Source organism: Meles meles, chromosome 3 (genome assembly GCF_922984935.1).
Source record: "Meles meles chromosome 3, mMelMel3.1 paternal haplotype, whole genome shotgun sequence".
Classification (NCBI taxonomy): domain Eukaryota; kingdom Metazoa; phylum Chordata; class Mammalia; order Carnivora; family Mustelidae; genus Meles; species Meles meles.
Genome location: NC_060068.1, coordinates 123,187,910 through 123,208,640, shown reverse-complemented (window position 1 = coordinate 123,208,640; position 20,731 = coordinate 123,187,910). Strand labels below are relative to the sequence as shown.

The following is a 20,731-nucleotide window of genomic DNA, read 5'->3' as shown; positions in this document are numbered from 1 at the left end:
CCATTTTACCCGCCCACCCCTCATTCTTGATATTGACAATTATTGCCTCAATTATTGACCTCAATTAGATATTTATCAATTTTGTGAATCTTTCCAAAGAACCAACTTTTATTTTTACTAATTTTTTTGTTTGTTCATTTTTTTATTTCATAAGTTATTTTAGCTTTATTATTTTCTGCCCTATACTATTGATTTTATTTCATCTTTTCCCTCCCTAATTTTAGATAGAGATTCCACATCTTTGAGTTTTAGATTTTTGTATTTTTCTAATAGAATTTTAAGTTATGAGTTTCATTGTTTAGCATTGGTTAAGCTGCATCTCATGAATTTTGATGTTCTATTTTTATCACCACTTAGTTAAAAATATTTTCTAGTCTATATTTTTTGTTAATTTATGGAACTTGAAGTATATGCTTTTTATTTCCAAGTATTTGGGGTCTTCTTAGTTGTCTTATTTTGCTAATTTCTAATTTAATTCCACCTTGGTCAAAGACTATCTTGTAGGATTTCAAACTTTTAAAATTTATTGAAACTTGTTTTATGACGTAACGTATGTTATGTCTTGGTGAATATATGACGTACACTTGAAAAGAATATGTATTTTACCATTTGGGAATAACAGTTTATAAATAGAAATTAAGTCAAGATGATTAATAGTGTCTAGGTATTCTTTGTCTTTGCTGATTTTGTGTTTTGTTTTGGTCTATTACTATTATTTATAGAGAGAGCTGTTATAATCTCCAAATAGAATTGTGGAATTGTCTTAGCTACTTTTGTCAATTTCTGCTTCATATAGATATCTATAATTGTTTTGTCTTTCCTATTAATTAAAATCTTTCATCTTGAAATCAGTCTTATCTGATACTAACTAAAGTCAGTGCCTTCTTATACTTTCTATTTGCACAGTAATCCTTCTCCATGCGTTTACTTCCAGTCTGTCTGTGTCTTGATATTTAAAGTACATCCCTCTTAGACAGTATATAGTTCTTTCTTGTTTAAAAACCTACTCTGACTATCCTGTCCTTTAATTGGAATGTTTAGTCCATTAACTAAATGAGGTAGAGGAGGACTACCAATTCAATACCATGTGAACTATTTCTTTAGAATAAGATTCTTCATATCACACTGGCGGTCTGTATTAAGGCCACAGACCATATATGGTCTGACTTGAGGGTTTTCTCTTCCTCTCCATCTAATGTTAAAGTCAAGTCAGACAAGTTTCTGTTGTCTTTCTCTGCCAAGGGCAGATACCCCCTCCCCCCTCCCACCGCAGTTCATTTTTTTTCACTAAGGGTTTAACTGTGTCTCAGCTTTTGTTGGGCTCCTCACACTGGGCATGCCCTGGGCTTTGTCCTTTGTCCATCAAGGAGAAACTCAAGTTCTCAGGCTGTTCCCATGCTTATGTCTCTAGATTTTAGGCCTTTGAGGATTTATTTTACTTTCTTATCAGCTCAGTAGTAACATCCGGTGTCTTCGTGCATGTTGGGTGCAGATGCACCGTAGCAGAGAGCACAGACTGATGAGTACACGCTGTTTTCATCCCTCCTTGTCTTTTCTGCTGGCTATCTTTTTGTAGCTATGTGCTTGCCCTGTAAGTCTGTGCTGTAGTGTTTTTAAAAGGATTTTTCTTTTGTTTTTTGGGCTTTTTTTGGTCTAATGACTCAGTGGCATCCCATATAGTATCTTTTCAGATTTGTTTTCTACATTGACTCAGATTATGTTATGGTTGGCTGCCAGTAAAATCACTTTTTTTTTTTTTTTTTTTGGTTTATATCCCAAATACTATTTCTTTCTTTTTTTTTTATTTATTTGACAGAGAGAGAGATCACAAGTAGGCAGAGAGGCAGGCAGAGAGAGAGGAGGAACAGTCTCCCTGCGGAGCAGAGAGCCGGATGCGGGGCTCGATCCCAGGACCCTGAGATCATGACCTGAGCCGAAGGCAGCGGCTTAATCCACCGAGCCACCCAGCTTGGTGCTCTGAAAGGCTTTTCAGATGCAAAACAGCCAGCCCCCGGATAAACTTTTTAATGCATTTCTGGGCTTGAAATAAGTGCATGAAATTTTTGAGGTTCCTTTTCCTCCCTTCTGCTACTCACCACCCCTTTTGTCCATCGCGTCCCTCCCCAACCTGTTTCTCCCTCAAAAAAATGAACTTTAACCAGAGTGGAACTAGTCAACAGCAAACAAGGTCAAAAGGCAGTATTGCTTTCAAAGGCAAATTATCAGTATCAGTGATTAAATTGGTAGCAAGGCCTTAGGCCTCCTGTGTGTTGAACTTAAGATTCATATATCCAAAGGCAAATTATTGGTACCAGGGATTAAATTGGTGATTAAGATTCATATATTAAGTTGGACACTTGAAAGGGGATAAAGTGACCCCAAAATGTTAGAGCCCCTTTTCCTCCAGCAAAAAAAGTAAATTAAAACCTTCTCTGATGAATAGTAACCATAATTTAGGGCCTTGAGAAACCTGCAGATTCACAGCAATCAAATGAGTGTTCATAATTTTAAAAGTAACAAGTACACAAATAATGAACAAGATAGCCTCAATGAGCAGTAACAGAAACAATAAATTACCTATTTGATTTAGACCTTCCCAAGGACTTAAGATACTGGAATTGGATGGGAATATAAAATAATTTTGTATGAAATGTTTAAAGAAATAAAAAATAGAATAAAAAAATGAGCCAACAGGAGTATGACAGATGACCAAGGCAGACTGAAGAAGACTCAGGTAAAACTTAATATTGAAGAAAAAAATTTTGTGATTTAAAATTTAATGGGTGTGTTAAACAGTAAATCAGACATAGCTAAGGAAAGAATTAGCAAATTGGCAGTTAGGTTTAAAGAAATTTTCAAGAATGTGGAGAAACAAGGAAGTGAGACTATTTAAAAAGAAGGTAAAGGATGGGATGAAATGTCAGGGTATCAAATCAATCCCAGAAAAGCAGAATAGAGGAGATGGAACAGAGGCAATAACTGAAGATAATCTATTTGAGAATTTTTTGGAATTAATGGAAGACATGAATCTATTGATACAGCAAGCCCAACATACACCAATCAAAAAAGAGTTAGTCATAGTGTATGGTCCCAAAGACAGATTATCTCCAAAACAGCTTGAGGAGTATAAAATAGACTGATAAGCTCACTTCTCAACAGTAGAAATGTAAGCCAGAGGATGGTAGAATATTATTTTTTTAAAAAATTGAGCCAGAATAACAGCAATCCTATAATTATATGTAAGCAAAAGTATCTTTCAAGAACAAGGATGAACAAAAGACATTTTCAGACAACAAAACCAGAATTTTTCTACCAATAGATCTTTGCCAGTGGGAGAAAATATTTGCAAACATATATATCTGATGAAAGGTTAATATCAAAATATTTAAGGAACTCATACAACTTAGTGACAACAGGTATATCAAAAGGTGTTCCACATCACTAGTCATCAGGGAAATGGAAATTTAAACCACAATTAAAGCACCTCACACTTCTCAAGAATGACTTTTATCTGAAAGACAAGAGGAAACAAGTGTGGTAAAGATGTAAGAAAAAAGAGAAAAGGAAAGCCTCATTCACTGTTGGTGGGAATGTAAATTGGAATAGCCACTACGGAAAACAGCATGGAAGTTCCTCATAAAATTAAAGATAGAGCTACCATAATATCCAGCAATTCCACCTCTCTGTATTTGTTCAGAGAACATAAAACACACTAATTTGAAAAGGTATCTACACCCCCATGTTCATTGCAGCTTTATTTACAATAACCAAGAGCCAAGACATGGGAGCAGTCTAAATGTACACTGATGGATGAATGGAGAAAGAAAGTGTGTGTGTGTGTGTGTGTGTGTGTGTGTGTGTGTGTGTGTGTGTGTGAAATGGAATATTATTCAGGCGTAAAAAACCGGGGGAATCATGCCATGTCTGACAGATCCTTAGGACATTATGCTAAGTGAAACAAGTCAGAGAAAGACTGATACCATATGATCTCATTTATATGTAGAATCTGAAAGTAAAACATAACAAAAAGCTGAATTCATAGATACAGAGAACAGATTGGTGGTTGCCCAGAGGAGGGTGGGGGGTGGGCAAAGTGGATAAACATGGTCAAAAGTTATAACCTTCCACTTACAAAATAAATAAGTCATGGGGATGTAATGTACAGCATGATGACTATAGTAAGAGTTCTGTATTGTATATTTGAAGGTTGCTGAGGGGATAAATCTTGAAATGTCCTTACCATAAAAAAAGTTGTGACTATGTGAGGTGACAAATGTTAACTGGACTTAATGTGATCATTTCCTAATATATACAAATATCAAATCATTATATTTTACACTTGAAACTAATATAATGTTATATGTGAATTGCATGTCATTTTTTAAACTTTGAGCTAGTATTTGCATATAAAGCAAATCTCAACAAATTTCAGTCACATAGCATCATAGAGTCCACAGTCTTACAATTTGCAATTAAACTAAAACTAAATTACAAAAATAATAATAAATGAACCCGTACACTTGAGTATTTTTTTAGAACCATACTTAAAAGGCACATGAGATACCATTCGTACTCCCAGTAGGTGGGAAAAATAAGAAATCCTACAGGAGAATGTAGATCAAAGGGAATTCTTACACTCTTGTGGTAGGAATATAAAGTAAATCGTTTAGAAATGGAATAGAAGTCAATTTGATGTTATTTTGCAAAGTGGAACATTTGACTCCCTGCTGGCCTGGCACTTCCAGTCTTAGGGATGTCCTCTAGGAAATCTCCACAAGTGGTGTGAGACTGAATGTTCATAGTCGAGTTGTTCCTAAAGGCACAAGTGGAAACAGCTCAAATACCCATAAACGTGAAAATGGATAAACAGATGATACTGTGATTATACAATACAGTATTCTATAACAATAAAAATAAATGAAGTAGAGGTATACTTACGATGAATGTCAGAGATACAATAGCTAATGGAGAAATGTAATTTTCAGGAAACTGTATGTGGTATGAAACACTTAATAAAGCCCCAAAACAAGTGAGACTAAAAATACATTGTTTAGGAGTATATGCATAAGTGATAAAATGAAACAAAAATTTCAAGAGAATAGTAAGCACCAAATACAGGATCATGGTTACCTCTAGGGTGTCAGGTAAGGGGCTATGTTAGAGGAGGGGTAGCCTTGGTTCTTGAGTTGGACTGGGGATTAAATAGGTGTTTGTTTCATTATACTTTATATCCATTACACATAGCTTCATATATATCAAATATTACATTGCAATGTAAAAAGTAAAAAGATTCAGTTATAAAATAATATCTGTTTTCCCACAAAGGAGTATAGCTGTTTTGAGATACAAAAATGGAATTAACTTCAATGTAATAATTTATTGATACTAAATTGAAATTAAGTCAGACCTGATTCTTGGTTAAATATAAATTCACAGTTTTTATAGCTGGATATACTGTGTAGGTCCTTTTTAAGATTTTATTTATTTATTTGAGGGAAAGTGAGAGAGAGCACAAGAGGGGAGAGGGTCAGAGGGAGAAGCAGACTCCTGCTGAGCTGGGAGCCCAATGTGGGACTCCATCCCGGGACTCCAGGATCATGACCACAGGCAGTTGCTTAACCAACTGAGCACCCACTATGTGGTTTTAATAACATTTCAGTCTCTAATGCCCAGTACGTAGAAAATTTTTAACATTTTGTTTTTCTTTTTTTTGTCATTGGGAACGAATCTGCCTTTTAGAAATATCTGTGTTCTACTTAAAAATGATTGTTTTAGATTACAAGAAGCGCCTAATGTGGCTCTAGTTTATACCACCATATGTAGCAGTATTCAATTTCTTTTGTGCAGACTAAACACTTCAGTTAGTGTTGAACAAAGAAAATTATATGCTCTCGTTATGTGTGCTTTAATTTAGATGCTTAATGGCTTTTAATGTTACAAAATAAGTTTATTATTATATTATGATCTCATTTGTATTATATTGTCTTGCTCTTCCATATTTGTGGTGATATGGTCATGGTTTACGAAAACAATAATCCCTAAGAAATAGGTCATTAACAGTAGTTAACGATTACTTGTGATCTATGGTAATGACTGATTTCTTTGGGATTATTGCAGTTATAAACCATAATTACAGATTATTACAGCAATAATTATTTTGTTAAAGGAAAAAATGTTCTGTGCTTGAACAGCTGCTAAAACAAGCGCCCTGAACATTTCAGAATAAATAGAAAAATGGAAAATTATAATGGAAATATAGTATCATTATAAAGATGAGATTCAGAACAAATTTATAGATATGAAACTGATGTATATTTAAATTTCTAAATGTAATTTTGATGTATGGATTTACATTGTTCTTTAAACTTTGTGGATAAAATTCTGTAACCATAGTAACATTTATTATTTCGAATGTTGTCAGTCTAAAATTGGTGAGGTTTAGGGAAAGGGTGTTTATGAGAAATATTATTTTCTCAAATTATTTTTCATTCAGTTAAATACAAAAATTATGTTTGATGGTTTAATAATAATGCCTTTACATTCCAATTTTTATTTCTAACACTAATCCTAATTTATTCAGTTAGCGGTTGTTAAGTTTCCAAAGGTTAGGAAATGCCTGCTTGTTGTTTCTTGTGTGATAGAAGTCAGTGCTTTCCAAAACAAGAAGAGTAAATATTCCGTTTTTCCTCCAAATAAACAAATTTCCATTTAGAATATACCATAATTTCAGAAAAAATGCTTATAATTGGTCCTGTGGTTTTTTTTTGCATAGCGTTTTTGATATATAAACCTTAATTTTTGAGTTACAGAACAAAAGGAATTAAACAATAAAAAATGTAAATTTGAGAAGTTCATGTCTTGTATTTAGTATCTTTTATCTTTCTATTATTGGACAGTAATACTCATCAACTGCACTGAAAAAATCATTTTTCTCCTTTACCTCTTACTAGGTTCAGTCCTTTGGGCATGGGGTCTCTCCCTTCTCACTGTACCTCATATATACACATATTTAGTTAAAGCACTATGGCAGAACATGACATATAGAAAGGCCCATGCTTTTCTAAGTGTATTTTACCTGGAAATTTTTTTTCACTTTATAGTTTTTTGCTTTGTTTTACAAAAGCATTAATATATATATAATATATATATAATGTATATATATATTATATATATATACCAAAGGCTTGTTGCAATTACAGCTAGTTACCATATATATTATATATATATACCATGGTATATATATATATATATATATATTATATATATACCATTAGTTGTGTGTGTGTATATATATATATATATATATATATATATATAACTAATGGTAACTAGCTGTAATTGCAACAAGCCTTTGGTAGAGACAAAAGAACTTAAAAAATTTTTAATATTGTGACTTGATTTTCATGAGCAGCTGTTAAAGTAAAACTTATGGGGCGCCTGGGTGGCTCAGTGGGTTAAGCCTCTGCCTTCTGCTCAGGTCATGGTCTCAGGGTCCTGGGATCCAGCCCCGCATTGGCTCTCTGCTCTGCGGGGAGCCTGCTTCTCCCTCTCTCTCTGCATGCCTCTCTGCCTACTTGTGATATTTCTCTCTCTCTGTCTCTCTCTGTGTCTCTCTCTCTCTCTCTCTCTGTTAAATAAATAAATAAAATCTTTAAAAAAATAAAACTTACAATGAACATATAAAAGCAATATTGGTGTGTTTTGGTTTTTGTAGGTTTGTTTGATAGAGAAGAATGAAAAAGAGGATGGCTATTTTATAATAATAGTATTAGTGATAATAGTTAACATTTAGTGAGCACTTGTAGGAAGCATTATTATGAGTACTTTACATGCAGAATACAATGTAGTGCTTGTCACAAGCCTGTGAGCCAGGTGTAATTATCACCCTCGTATTTATAAATAAGAATAAAAACGAGAAATTAAGTAACTAGCATTGTTAATAGTTGAGGTAGAATTTGGACGAACCTTATGCTCTTGGTAGTAAATTGTACTGCCTCCATTTTTTATAATACTGATATGTCAACAGAGAAATATGAAAGCTACATCCCTGGTGAATTCTCTTTCTTTCTTTCTTTCTTTCTTTGACAGAGATCACAAGTAGGCAGAGAGGCAGGCAGAGAGAGAGGAATGGAAGCAGGCTCCCTGCTGGGCAGAGAGCCCCACGTGGGGCTCAATCCCAGGACCCCGGGATCATGACCTGAGCCAAAGGCAGAGGCTTTAACCCACTGAGCCACCCTGGCGCCCCCATCCCTGGTGAATTCTTTAACTATTTTCAAGTAGCCTTGTTTTTATCAAGAACTGGTAGACAGGGGCGCCTGGGTGGCTCAGCGGGTTAAAGCCTCTGCCTTCAGCTCAGGTCATGATCCCAGGGTCCTGGGATCGAGCCCCGCATCGGGCTCTCTGCTTAGCGGGGAGCCTGCTTCCTCCTCTCTCTCTCTCTCTGCCTGCCTCTCTGCCTACTTGTAATCTCTATCTGTCAAATAAATAAATCTTTAGAAAAAAAAAAAAAAAAAAAAACTGGTAGACAAATGTTTCTGTGTTTACATTAGTGATAAACCCCCAAAATAAGTTTTCTTATTTTAAATTCAGCTATTCAAAACATACTCATTTCATGTGTCACATATACTTGGGTTTATTGTGGGTGGTTTGGGAATCAAAGGAAGTGTAAAAGACCCTAGACATGATCCCAAAGGTAGATGCAATCTCATCTGTGGTCAAAACATGGGAGGCAAAGAAAAGTTCCAGATTGGGAATTAAAATGTGTTAAATAAACACTTGGGAGATTCTTGGATCACGAGATGTTGTTGGATCATTACAGTTTGTCTAGCTAATGGACAATTGTGCTGCTTGAGTATTCCCTTTTATCCGTCTTGAGAGGTAGTGGTATGTATCTCCTAAGGGTATGAGACCGGCTCTTGAAACTCCATTGCCTGTATTGGAATCATAGCCCTGCAGTTTTTAATAGAACATTTGTGACATTAAATGAGTGTAAATATAGGTAATACAATGGTTAGAATAGTAGCTAGTGCATAGAAAACATCATAAAAATGTTTGCTGTTATTTTTAGTAAAGTCAAGCTTGCTTTAATAACCAGTACCTAAATATCTAAATTGATAAAACATATTAAAAAAGTTATTATTTTAAAAGGTTATTATTTACATTTAAATAATGTTTTTCATCTTCAAAAAATTTGCAGTATGACATTTTTTAAGTAATGACTCCCATTGGCCAGGTAGAGTATTACACTGCCTTCACCAAACTATACTTGTGGTGTTTCAGATTCACATCCATTACTCAAAATGTGTATGTGCCACGCACAGTTGCGGCATAATCTATTAATAATGACCTCTGTGAGATTCTGAGAAATATAGTCAAATATTCTTATTCAGAATTTACAGTCTATAAAGTTGCAGTGAACACTGAATTAGCAAATATTAAGCTATTGTTTCTAGGGTGAATACACGTTAGGTTCCTGCAGACCCCGGTCACAACATTTTCATTGACAGATGAACGTATAGCCTTATTTTATATGTGTTTCTGTTTCAAGACACCTTGTTTACTGTATATTATTGCTTCATTAACATTGAACTCATAGTCCACGTCCCTAGTATTCATGTCAAGATGAAGCTTATCTAACACATGTATTTTCTCTGTGAGGTACATAACATAGAGGAACATACATATTTTTTACATATAGGAACACTATGGAGCATATAGGAACATACATGTTTTTTACATATAGGAACACTGTGTAGCATATAGGAACATACATGTTTTTTACGTATAGGAACACTATGCAGCACTTTACTGATCTTGGGGAATATTTTAAATAGTAAAATCACCAACAGAAAGGACAAAAGTACAAAAAAAAATAGAGCATCAAAAAGACCTTGTAAGGGGCGCCTGGGTGGCTCAGTGGGTTGGGCCGCTGCCTTCGGCTCAGGTCATGATCTCGGGGTCCTGGGATCGAGTCCCGCATCAGGCTCTCTGCTCAGCAGGGAGCCTGCTTCCCTCTCTCTCTCTCTCTGCCTGCCTCTCTATCTACTTGTGATCTCTCTCTGTCAAATAAATAAAATAAAATCTTAAAAAAAAAAAAAAAGACCTTGTAAAAATACTTACTTGTTTATAGTATGAAAGATGAAACAAGAAAGGAAAGTATTGCTTTGTTCTACCTACGCTTGGCAAGTGCACACTGGGCTACTCAAATTATTTTGCTGTTGTGCATCTAAACATGAAGTATTTCTGGAGTTACAAATAAATTTTACCAAGTAGACGAATTTTCATTAGGAGAATCTACAAATAATGAGGATAGACTTCATATCTTGTGTTGAGTATGCTTTGAGAAGAAATTGGTTTTATTTAAGCAATAAATATATAATTACATTGATTTTTAGTAATGACTCTACATTTTAATGTATAAAGTGATAAAATGTTAACTTTTTTTGTCCTAGTTCATGCGATCTGTTTTTTGTTTGTTTAAAGATTTTATTTATTTATTTGACAGAGAGGGAGTGCGAGAAAGGGAACACAAGCAGGAGGAGTGGGAGAGAGAGAAGCAGGTTTCCTTCTGAGCAGGGAGCCCGATGTGGGGCTCCATCCCAGGACGCTGGGATCACTACCCAAGCTGAAGGCAGATGCTTAACGACTGAGCCACCCCAGTGCCCATCATGCTATCTTTTCTATGTAATGATTTCTTAGTCCAGGAACCCGTGTCTTTGGATAATTTACTATGTGCCAGGCACTGCTTTAGGCTCTGGAGATGGGATAGACTACCAAACAGAAAAAATAACAGTTATTATGCAGTTGATAGTCTATTGGAATAGACAGGTAACAAAGCAAGATAAATAAGTAAAATATATATTATATTAGAAAGTGACAGTACTGGGGCGCCTGGGTGGCTCAGTGGGTTAAGCCACTGCCTTCGGCTCAGGTCATGATCTCAGGGTCCTGGGATCGAGCCCCGCATCGGGCTCTCTGCTCCGCAGCGAGCCTGCTTCCTCTCTCTCTCTCTGCCTGCCTCTCTGCCTACTTGTGATCTCTCTCTGTCAAATAAATAAATAAAACTCTTTAGAAAGTGACAGTACTAAAATAAACAAGCAGGGAAGGGAGATATGAAATGTTGGCAGATTATGTTCTCATAATCTCTTACCAAAACTTAGTAGCTTATCAAATAACAATCATTTTATTATTATCTCTTAGTGTTCTCTGCAATTCGTAAGTCTCAGCTGGATGGTTCTCATTTGGGATCTTCTCTGCATTGCTAGCTTGGACCTCCTAATAGTATGATAGTCTCAGGGTATTTGGTCTTCTTAAATGGTGATTGGCTTCCCCAGAGTGAACATTTCCCTAAGAGATGGAAAGAAACTGCCAGTTCTCTTAAGGGCTAATCCCAGTACTGGAATGATGTCACTTCCACCATATTCTGTTGGTCGGAGCTGTTAAAATCCAGCTCACACTTAGAAAGGTTTGGAAGAATAGACTCCACTTTTTGATGGCTTGTGCATATGTAGAGGGAAGAAATTGATGGTTATCTGGAAGGCATGCATGCTTCCTACTCTAGGTACTGAAAATTGATAGGATAGCTCTAGAAGGCCTTGCTGAAAAGGTGAATCCAGAGTGAGACTGGTCAGCATGGTTGTATCTTTCTCAAGTTGTATTTAATTGTGGGGGTATAGGCAAAGACTTGGTGGGGAACTAGATTTGAACAATTAGGGTTGTGTAAGATGAGTATGTCAGAGTAAGAGGAATTGAAGGGGTGTGTAAGGCAGAGATTATAATGATTGAGGATTGAGCAAAGAACTAAAGCTAGCTAAGCAGGATAGAGAAGACATTAATCTTCTAAGAGAGTGAAGAAATGGCAGGTCCCAAGAAAGTGTTAGTACTAAAAAGAGATTAACAAAGTTGCAGGATACAGGGTTAATAAAAATCAACAGTATGTTTATATATATCCCAATTAATCAAAAATGAAGATGAGTTCACTTAAAATAGCATCAAAAGGAATAAAATACTTAGGTATAAGTTTTTAAAAAGAAGCATAAGACTTATGTACTGATCACTGTACACCCTTGTTGGAAGAAATTAGAGGTGTACATGTGGAAAGTCACCAATGGTCATGGATCAGAAGACTTAATATTGGTAAGATGGGAATACTCCCCAAATTGACCTACAGATTCTACGCAATCTTTCTTGAAATCCCAGCTGGCTTCTTTGCAGGAATTGGCACGCCGATCCTGAACTTCATGAGGACATCCACAAGACCCAGAATATGCAAAATAAGTGTGAAAAAGAATGAAGTTTAAAGATTCACACTTTCTGATTTCAGAATTTATTAAAAAGCAACAGTAATCAAAACTGTGAAATTAGCATGAAGGTAGACATTAGACCAATAAAATAGAATTGAGAGTCCAGGATATCCTCTAATTTATAATCAGTTGCTTCTGACAAGTGTGGCAAGACAATTCAATGGTGAAAGGATAGTGTTTTTGACAAATGGTGCTGAGACAATTGGACACCACATGGAAAGAATGAAGTTGAACCACTGTCTCCCACCATATGCAAAATTAAGTCAAGATGAATCATAGACCTAAATGTAAGAGTTAAAACTATGAAGAAACTATGAAGAGTTAAAACTCAGAAGAAAACATAGGAGTAAATCTTCATGACTTTGGGTTGGGCAATGGTTTCTAGATATGCACCAAAAGCTAAAATGACAAAAGAAAAATTCAAAATTTGGGCTATCTCAGTTAAAAATCTTAGACTACTTCAAAGGATACTGTCAAGAAAGTGAACCCAGAAAATTGGAGGAAATATGTGCAAATTATTTATCTGATAAGGGATTTGGATCTACAATACATAAAGAACTCTCATAGCTCACTAGTAAAAAAAAAAAAATGCAGTTCAATTAAAAATGAGCAGAGGAGGGCACCTGGGGGGCAACTGCGTTTGGCTCAGGTCATGATCCTGGAGTCCCCAGATCACGTCCCGCATTGGGCTCCCAGCTCCATGGGGAATCTGCTTCTCCCTCTGATCTTCTCCCCTCTCGTGCTCTCACTGTCTCTATCTCAAATAAATAAATAAAATCTTAAAAAAAAAAAAAAAAGAGCAGAGGAAGGGTGCCTGGCTGGCTCAGTCAGCTAAGTATCCAACTCTTTGTTTTGGCTCAGGTCCCCTCAGGGTTGTTGGATTGATCCCCACGTTGGGCTGCACACTCAGTGCAGGGTCTGCTTGAGATTCTTTCTCCCTTTCCTTCTCCCTCCCGCTCAGCCTGTGTCCTTGCTTATGCACTCTCTCTCATATAAATAAAATCTTAAAATGAGCAAAGGATTTGAATAGCCCTTTCTCCAAAGAAGATATGTAAATGGCCAGTAAGCATATGTGAGGATGGTCAACACCATTAGTCATTAGGGAAGGACATGTCATAATTGTAAGATACCACTTTATACTCACTAGGGTGGATGTAATAAAAAAGATAATAAAAACGCTGACAAGTATTTGGACCTTCATTTATTGCTGGTGGGAATGAGAAGTGGTACAGCTGCTTTGCAAAGTTTGGAAAGTTTAGCCATTCCTTAAAATGTTTTAAAAATCTAGGTATCATATGACCCAGTGATTCCAATACTAGGTATATCCAAGAGAAATTAAAACATATCCACATAAAAACAGCACAGGTATTCATAACAGTATTGTTTTTTTAAAGTTTGTATTTAAATTCTAGTTAATTAATATGCAGCATATTAGTTTCAGGTGTACAATATATTGGTTGAACAGCACCTATACAGCACCTGGTGCTCATCACAAGTGTGCTCCTTAATCCTCATCGCCTATTTAACTCCTTCCCCCACCCACCACTGTTCTGGTAACCATCAGTTTGTTCTCTATACTGGAGTCTTGTTTCTTGGTTTGCCTCTCCTTTCCTCCCCGCTTTGCTCATTTGTTTTGTTTCTTAAATTCCACATATGAGTGAAATCATGGTATTTGTCTGACTTATTTCATTTAGCATAATACTCTTCTAGCTCCATCCATGTCATTGCAAATGGCAAAATGGCAAGATTTCATTCTTTTTTATGGCTGAGTAATATTCCATCATACACACACACACACACACACACACACACACACACACACATATTGAGATAGATATCTATCTTATCTATCTGAATACCATGTCTTATCTATTCATCAGTAAGTAGACACTTGGGCTGTTTCTGTAAGTAGCAGCATTATTTTTAAAGCCAACATGTAGAAACAATCCAAATGCCCATTGGCTGATGAATAGATAAATAAAATGTGGTATGTCCAACAATGGAATATTTTTTAGTTGACACACAGTGTTCCATTAGTTTCAGGTATACAGCATAGTCATTCAACTTCTCTATACCTTATGGTATCCTCGTAAGTGTAGTTACCATCTGTCACCATACAATGCTATTATAGGTCATTGACTATAATCCCTGTAATGTCCCTTTTATTCCCATTCATACCATATTCATACCATAACTGGAAGCTTGTATTTCCCCCTCCCCTTCACCCATTTTGCCCATTCCCCCAACCCCTTCCCCTCTGGCAACCATCGGTTCAATGGAATGTTGTTTTTTTGCTTTGTTTTGTTTTTTGCTATAAGAAATGGAAGTACCAGTATAAACCACAACAGGGATGATCCTTAAACACATTATGCTAAGTGAAAGAAGACAGTTACAAAGATACATGTTAAATGATTTTATTCAGATGAAGTGTCCAGAATGGGAAAAATCTGAAGAGACATAAGGTAGATTAATAGTTGCAAGGACTGGGGGGTGGGGTTAAGGGGTATGGGGTGGAATTTCTTTGGGGATAGATTGAAATGTTCTAAAATTAGTTCATGGTGGTGGTTGTACAGCTCTGTGAATTTATTAAAAAAGCATTGAGTCATATACTTTAAGTAGGTGAATTGTATGGCATGTGAATTATATTTCAGTAAAATTGTTAAAAAAGAAAGAGATAGATTCGTGTGTTGGAGAGTCCCAGTAGAACAAAGGATTGTTGAAGTTGGCAGATTCATCTTTGTACATATTGAAATTACTGCTGATTATGATAGAAATTCTATTGGAAAGGGTGATGGCAAGCCTGGAACTAACATCTTCAGAAAATAAGGGAAAATAACCTGAGGGAGAATAGATTATTGCAACAGGAAAGGGTATTTGGTAGTATAATTTGATGACATAAGCTGTAAAGCTGAGTGCTTTTATGATGGAGGGGGAGTGTGTTTTAGAAGTGGAAATGAGGAACATCAAAAAAATATACTTCCATGTTGGAAGCCTGAGATACAAGAGGCGTGGAAGAGAAATCCCTTGAGAGGACCTACAGAGGAAGTAGGGTCATCAGGGGATATTGTATGTTCTTAATAGACTTTTATATTAATCACAAAACAATTTTGATATATATAGGTAAATTTCTTAACACCTTCAGTTTCCTACATGGGCTTTTTGTTCTGTTACTTTTTTTTTTAATTATATGGATCTTGAAGCTTGAGTTTATGAATTCTATTATTATTTGATCAAATTAGTGTTTTTGTTCTCCTATTGAATCTGTTTCACATTGTTAATGTCCAAGACTGAATAATTGGTCTGTTCTGATTTATTCATTTGTTTTATGATAGAATAGGGGATATGGATACTTGCCAAGTTGTATTTCTAACTTATAGGAAGTTTGTCACCTCAATAGGCTAATGTCTCTCCAGAAGACCGAGGGAGTTGATAAGTTGTAATGATTGCTAGTATTCACAGGAATATAGGAAGAATGTGGGTTTTTTTCTGGAGGTATTTATCCTTCCTAAGTCTTCCAAGAAGCACGGACAGCCTCTTTTATGACTGTTCCAATCAATACCTTGTGAAAAATACTTTAGTTCACTTGAGAAGTTTTCTCAATACAGAAATGTAATTGATTTTGGTATTATGAAATAAGCTGGTCATCTTTGAAAAATCAGTCTCTAAGAATAGCACAAAATTTTTTTTTAGCAATATAATTGGTATGTTGTTAATTATTCATAAAGGTCTCAAAAATTTTGGAGAATCTGATACATAGATCAATGAGTCTAGAGATGTAAAATAACATGCTTAAACATAAATCATTCAGTAAATAACTCCATTTCTGAGCCACTCACTTTTGGCTGCCCCAAAATAAAATTTTTGAAAACCGTACATTCCATGTGTGCCACTATTGTAAAGTCATTTAATCCCTTGTTAATGTTGTCTGTAAAATTGATTTGGTCATCAGAGTATGTTATTTGAATGGTGACGGTCTTGGATTTTAAGAAGTATATGCATAAAAATACAAAGGCAATAAATGTATTATCATCTATTATGATTTAAGCGGAAATAATATTAAAAGTGATCGGACTGGTGTGATCATGACACTGACCATTCAGAAAAGATGCTGCTCATTGTATCATATTAGTACTTAAACAATATAGGCCTGGATCTAGACATTACGTTTGGTGTTTTGTTACCAAATTTAATTTTAATCTGAAGTCTTCACAGTAGATCTTATTTTCTCCATTTTTCAAATGAAAACCCTAAGATGTAAAGAGGTAAGTCACTTAGGCAAGATCACATAACACATTGTTCAAGCTAGGATTTGAATAGTTTTTTCTGGCTCTAAAGTCTGTCATTTTTACCTTTTTTTTTTTTTTAAGATTTTATTTATTTATTTCATAGACAGAGATCACAAGTAGGCAGAGAGGCAGGCAGAGAGAGAGAAGGAAGCAGGCTCCATGCTGAGTAGAGAGCCCAACATGGGGTTCAATCCCAATACCCTGGGATCACGACCTGAGATGAAGGCCGAGGCTTTAACCCACTGAGCCACCCAGGCATCCCTGTCATTCTTACATTTAAACTGCCTTCCTAACACCCACTCTCCGCTCTCTTTCAGGGACTGAGTTCACAGTTTACCACTTGTTTGGAAGAATAGGTCATTTTTGCCAATTTTAGAATTTTCTGCAAAATAAGTATTGTTTCTATTAATACTTCCTAAACATTTTTTTTTTCTTGTTCTATATTAGGACGTCTTGCATGGCTGGTGTACTTAGTTGGGACAGTTGTTGGAGGGAGGTTAACATATACCAGTACAGATGAACATGATGCTATGGATGGAGAATTATCCTGCCGGTAAGTAATGGCCATGAAGTTTACAGAAATTTACGTAGTGAAGAAATGTAGTTATCGAACTGGTCTTATGAGCTAAAACATTTTCTACCTGGCCTTTTGAAGAAAGTATTATTTTCTTTTTATTGGTGAGAAAACCAAGGAAGGCGTAGAGGTTAACTGATTTGTTAGAAGTCAAGTCTCTAATAAGTGTTATAGTCAAATATATTTTAAACTTGTATTCAAATAGTGTGATCAAGATTTAGGTTGCTTTTTATTTCTTAGGACCCGATAAAGCAGGCAGAATTGCTTTGTATTGGGTGGTGGCAAAATTAGGGTGACATACATCTGGTCAAAAAGCAATGGATAGTCAATTACCGGATATAAGCTTTGTTGATGATTGTTGACTAGATTTTTCACCTCATGACCATAGTCTCAGTAAGAAGCAATGAATTACTTGCCTTAACACTGAGGAAAATTCCTACATGTGAATAATACATGTGAGTTGGTTTTCTTAATATTTTAATTTATTTTTAATAACATTTTTCTTTATAACAAGGTAATACATGTTTTAATTGAACACTTAACTATTTCAAATAAAAAGAAAAGTCATATATTATTTTGGAGATAACTATTTCTGTCATTTTGCTTAATACCTTCGTGTCTTTTTAATTAATGCTTGAAGGTATATGTACATTATATGTGTCTTTTTCAACATTTTTTGAACAAAAATTATAATACTGTTTTGTAAACTAAAATGGAGATAATAATGCATAATTCATTTTGGGCTATTACAAGGGTTAAATGAGTTAATATTTTTAAGATGCTTAGAACAATGCCTGGCAAATAATAAGCACTATATTACCAAATACCGCCCCCCCAACACTTCTTTTAAAAAAAAAAATCAAGCATAATATTGTGAACATTCTACCTAGACATTAAATATTCTAAGCTGTACTATAATTTAAATATATCCCAGTTTTTGGAATTTTGGGTTGTTTCTCAATTTTTCTATATTGTAAACTGCTTTGAGGTGAATATTCTTTTAGTCATATCTTTATATAGGTCAAAATAATTTCATTAGAGTTAATTCCTAAAGGCTATATAGTTGGTTGAATTGTCTGCAGCATTTTAAAGAGTTTTAGTACTTATTACCAAATGACCTTCTGGAAGAGTTGTACCAGTTTATTTTCTGAATTCAAAGGCTCTGAGACCACTTTTTCTGCAGTTGAATGCTAGATAATAGAATTCTTTTCCCTGCCAGTTTATAGATAACAAATGTCTTGTTTTGATTTCTGTTGCTTTGGTTACAGGTGGTTTCAAACATTCTTTTCCATCCCTATACTTCCCAATTGTATTTTCTTTTTGTGGTTTTTAAACATATATAGATTGTATCATTTAGCTGCTTTTCTTTTGTGATTACCTTTCCTCATTTATCTATAAGAACTCAGTGTATATCAAAGATCTTAGTGTTTAGTATTCATTTTGAAAATGTCTTCTTCATGTTTTTAGTTTGTTTCAGAAATTTCTCTTGTCATAGACCTGTACCCCTAGGGCTAATAATACATTATATTAATAAAAAAATTAAAAATTAAAAAAAGAAATTTCTTTTTTAATGGATTTAAATATTTATATATTGAGATCTGTGAATTTTTCCCCATATTTCCCCCTTTCTTCAGACTTAGGTTGTTCCACACCCAGATAATAAAAATATTCACCTAGATTTTCTCCTAGTTCTTTTTTTTTTTTTTTTTTTTTTTTAAATTACTAATGCAGGATATGGGTTCAGATTCAACAAATACTGGTTTAGTACTGTGTTAACATTTTCTGATTCTTTTTTTTTTATTATTTTATTTTATTTATTTGACAGAGAGAACTCACAACTAGGCAGAGAGGCAGGCAGAGAGAGAGGAGGAAGCAGGCTCCCCACTGAGCAGAGAGCCCGATGCAGGGCTTGATCCCAGGACGCTGGGATCATGACCTGAGCCAAAGGCAGAGGCATGAACCCACTGAGCCACCCAGGCGCCCCTCTCCTAGTTCTTTTATGGTTTCAGCTTTTTATATTTAATTTTTAATACTCGACATTTGTTTTATATACTTTTCCCGAAGTTCCCATAGTATTAACCAGTTAATGCAAACTCCACCCTTTACTGACTTGAAATGCTACTTTTATCTTTACCCAAAATTCTTAGATCTTTTTTAAGCCTTTCATTGTTTTCCATTCATCTTAGAAGTCTGTTTTCCTCCGTGTAGAATAGAATATAAGGGAAATAATTCATTGCTCCTTATTGAGGCTATGGTCATGAAGTGAAAAACCTAGTCCATGATCATAAATAAAGCTTGTATTGGGTAACTAACTATCCATTGCTTTTTGTTGTTGTTGTTAAGATTTTATTTTTTTGAGAGAGAGAGAGATACAGAGTGAGAGAGAGCATGAGAGGGGAGGTCAGAGGGAGAAGCAGACTCCCCATGGAGCTGGGAGCCTGATGCAGTACTCGATCCCAGGACTGCGGGATCATGACCTGAGCCAAAGGCAGTCGCTTAACCAACTGAGCAACCCAGGTGCCCTCCATTGCTTTTTGACCACATCTATGCCACCCGAATTTTGCCACCACCCAATATACACCACTATCACCCTACCAAGGTCCTTAAAATTATTAGACCTAGTTGTGGCATTTTCCTTCCTTACTTTTCTTAAATATATCCCTGAGTATTTAATAAATTTGTTACCATTCTGAATAGAAATTTTTCTCTTCATTCCATACTCTTTTTTTTTCATTCCATACTCTTTTTAACCTTTAAACTAGTACTTGCTTTAGTGAAACTTGAGTCTGAATGGAACATAAATATTTTTAGCTTTCCTAAGATTTATTTCTAATATCAAATAACTTTAAAATATGAAGAGAGTATTCTTAGAATGCTTTGGTTAATTTTAAACAGTGAATAATTTGCTTCTGTGCAATCTTTTAATATTACATAATTTAGTAAAGTGAAAAGTAAGTATACTTTTTGCTATAATTAGTTTGATTTTCTTAAGTTTTCATCATCAAGTAGAGAAATACCCACTGGCATTATTTTCCTGAGAAATATATAACAGGAAATAAACAAAAGCAGGTGTATATTTGCTAAGGAAATAAACAAAAGCAGGTGTATATTTGCCAAGTATAAAATTTTAATTTTTTCTTTAAGCAACAAACATATTTAACTTTAAATAAGATTTGATTTGTGTTTTAGCCATTGCCTAGAAAAACAAAGTGTTAGGTGAATTCTGTGGTCTAAGGCTTTATTGATGGGGAGAATGGGGCATTTTCAAGGAAGGAAAAAATGAAGGAACAGGAAGAGTGAGAGAGTAAGAGAAAACAAATAGAGTCCAAGTTCCCAACTCACATATTCCATTTTTGCAAATCTGTGTACTTGCTAAAATTTATTTGTAACCCCAAAACCAATACTCGTGGTGCTATTGCAGTCATTTTTGGATATGTGCTTGATGATGAAAAATTTGAGTTGCCTGATACCCACTTTCCCAGGTGAGGCTGAACAGATGCTGTACCTTCTTATTTCAAACTCTCATGCTGTAAATAAGTGTCCTTTTCATTGTCTGTTTAATGCCCTAT

At 35.1% G+C, this 20,731-nt stretch overlaps 1 protein-coding gene across 2 annotated transcripts in view; it reads left to right on the top strand.

Annotated features, from left to right (window-relative positions):
- The window catches only part of RANBP17 (RAN binding protein 17), a 325,143-nt gene that overhangs the window by 49,013 nt on the left and 255,399 nt on the right, over positions 1-20,731 (top strand). For both annotated transcript variants that reach the window (XM_046000975.1, XM_046000974.1), the window contains exon 13: positions 17,036-17,141. In XM_046000975.1, coding sequence (XP_045856931.1) covers positions 17,036-17,141 — 106 coding nt within the window. The remainder of the gene's footprint in view (positions 1-17,035; positions 17,142-20,731) is intronic.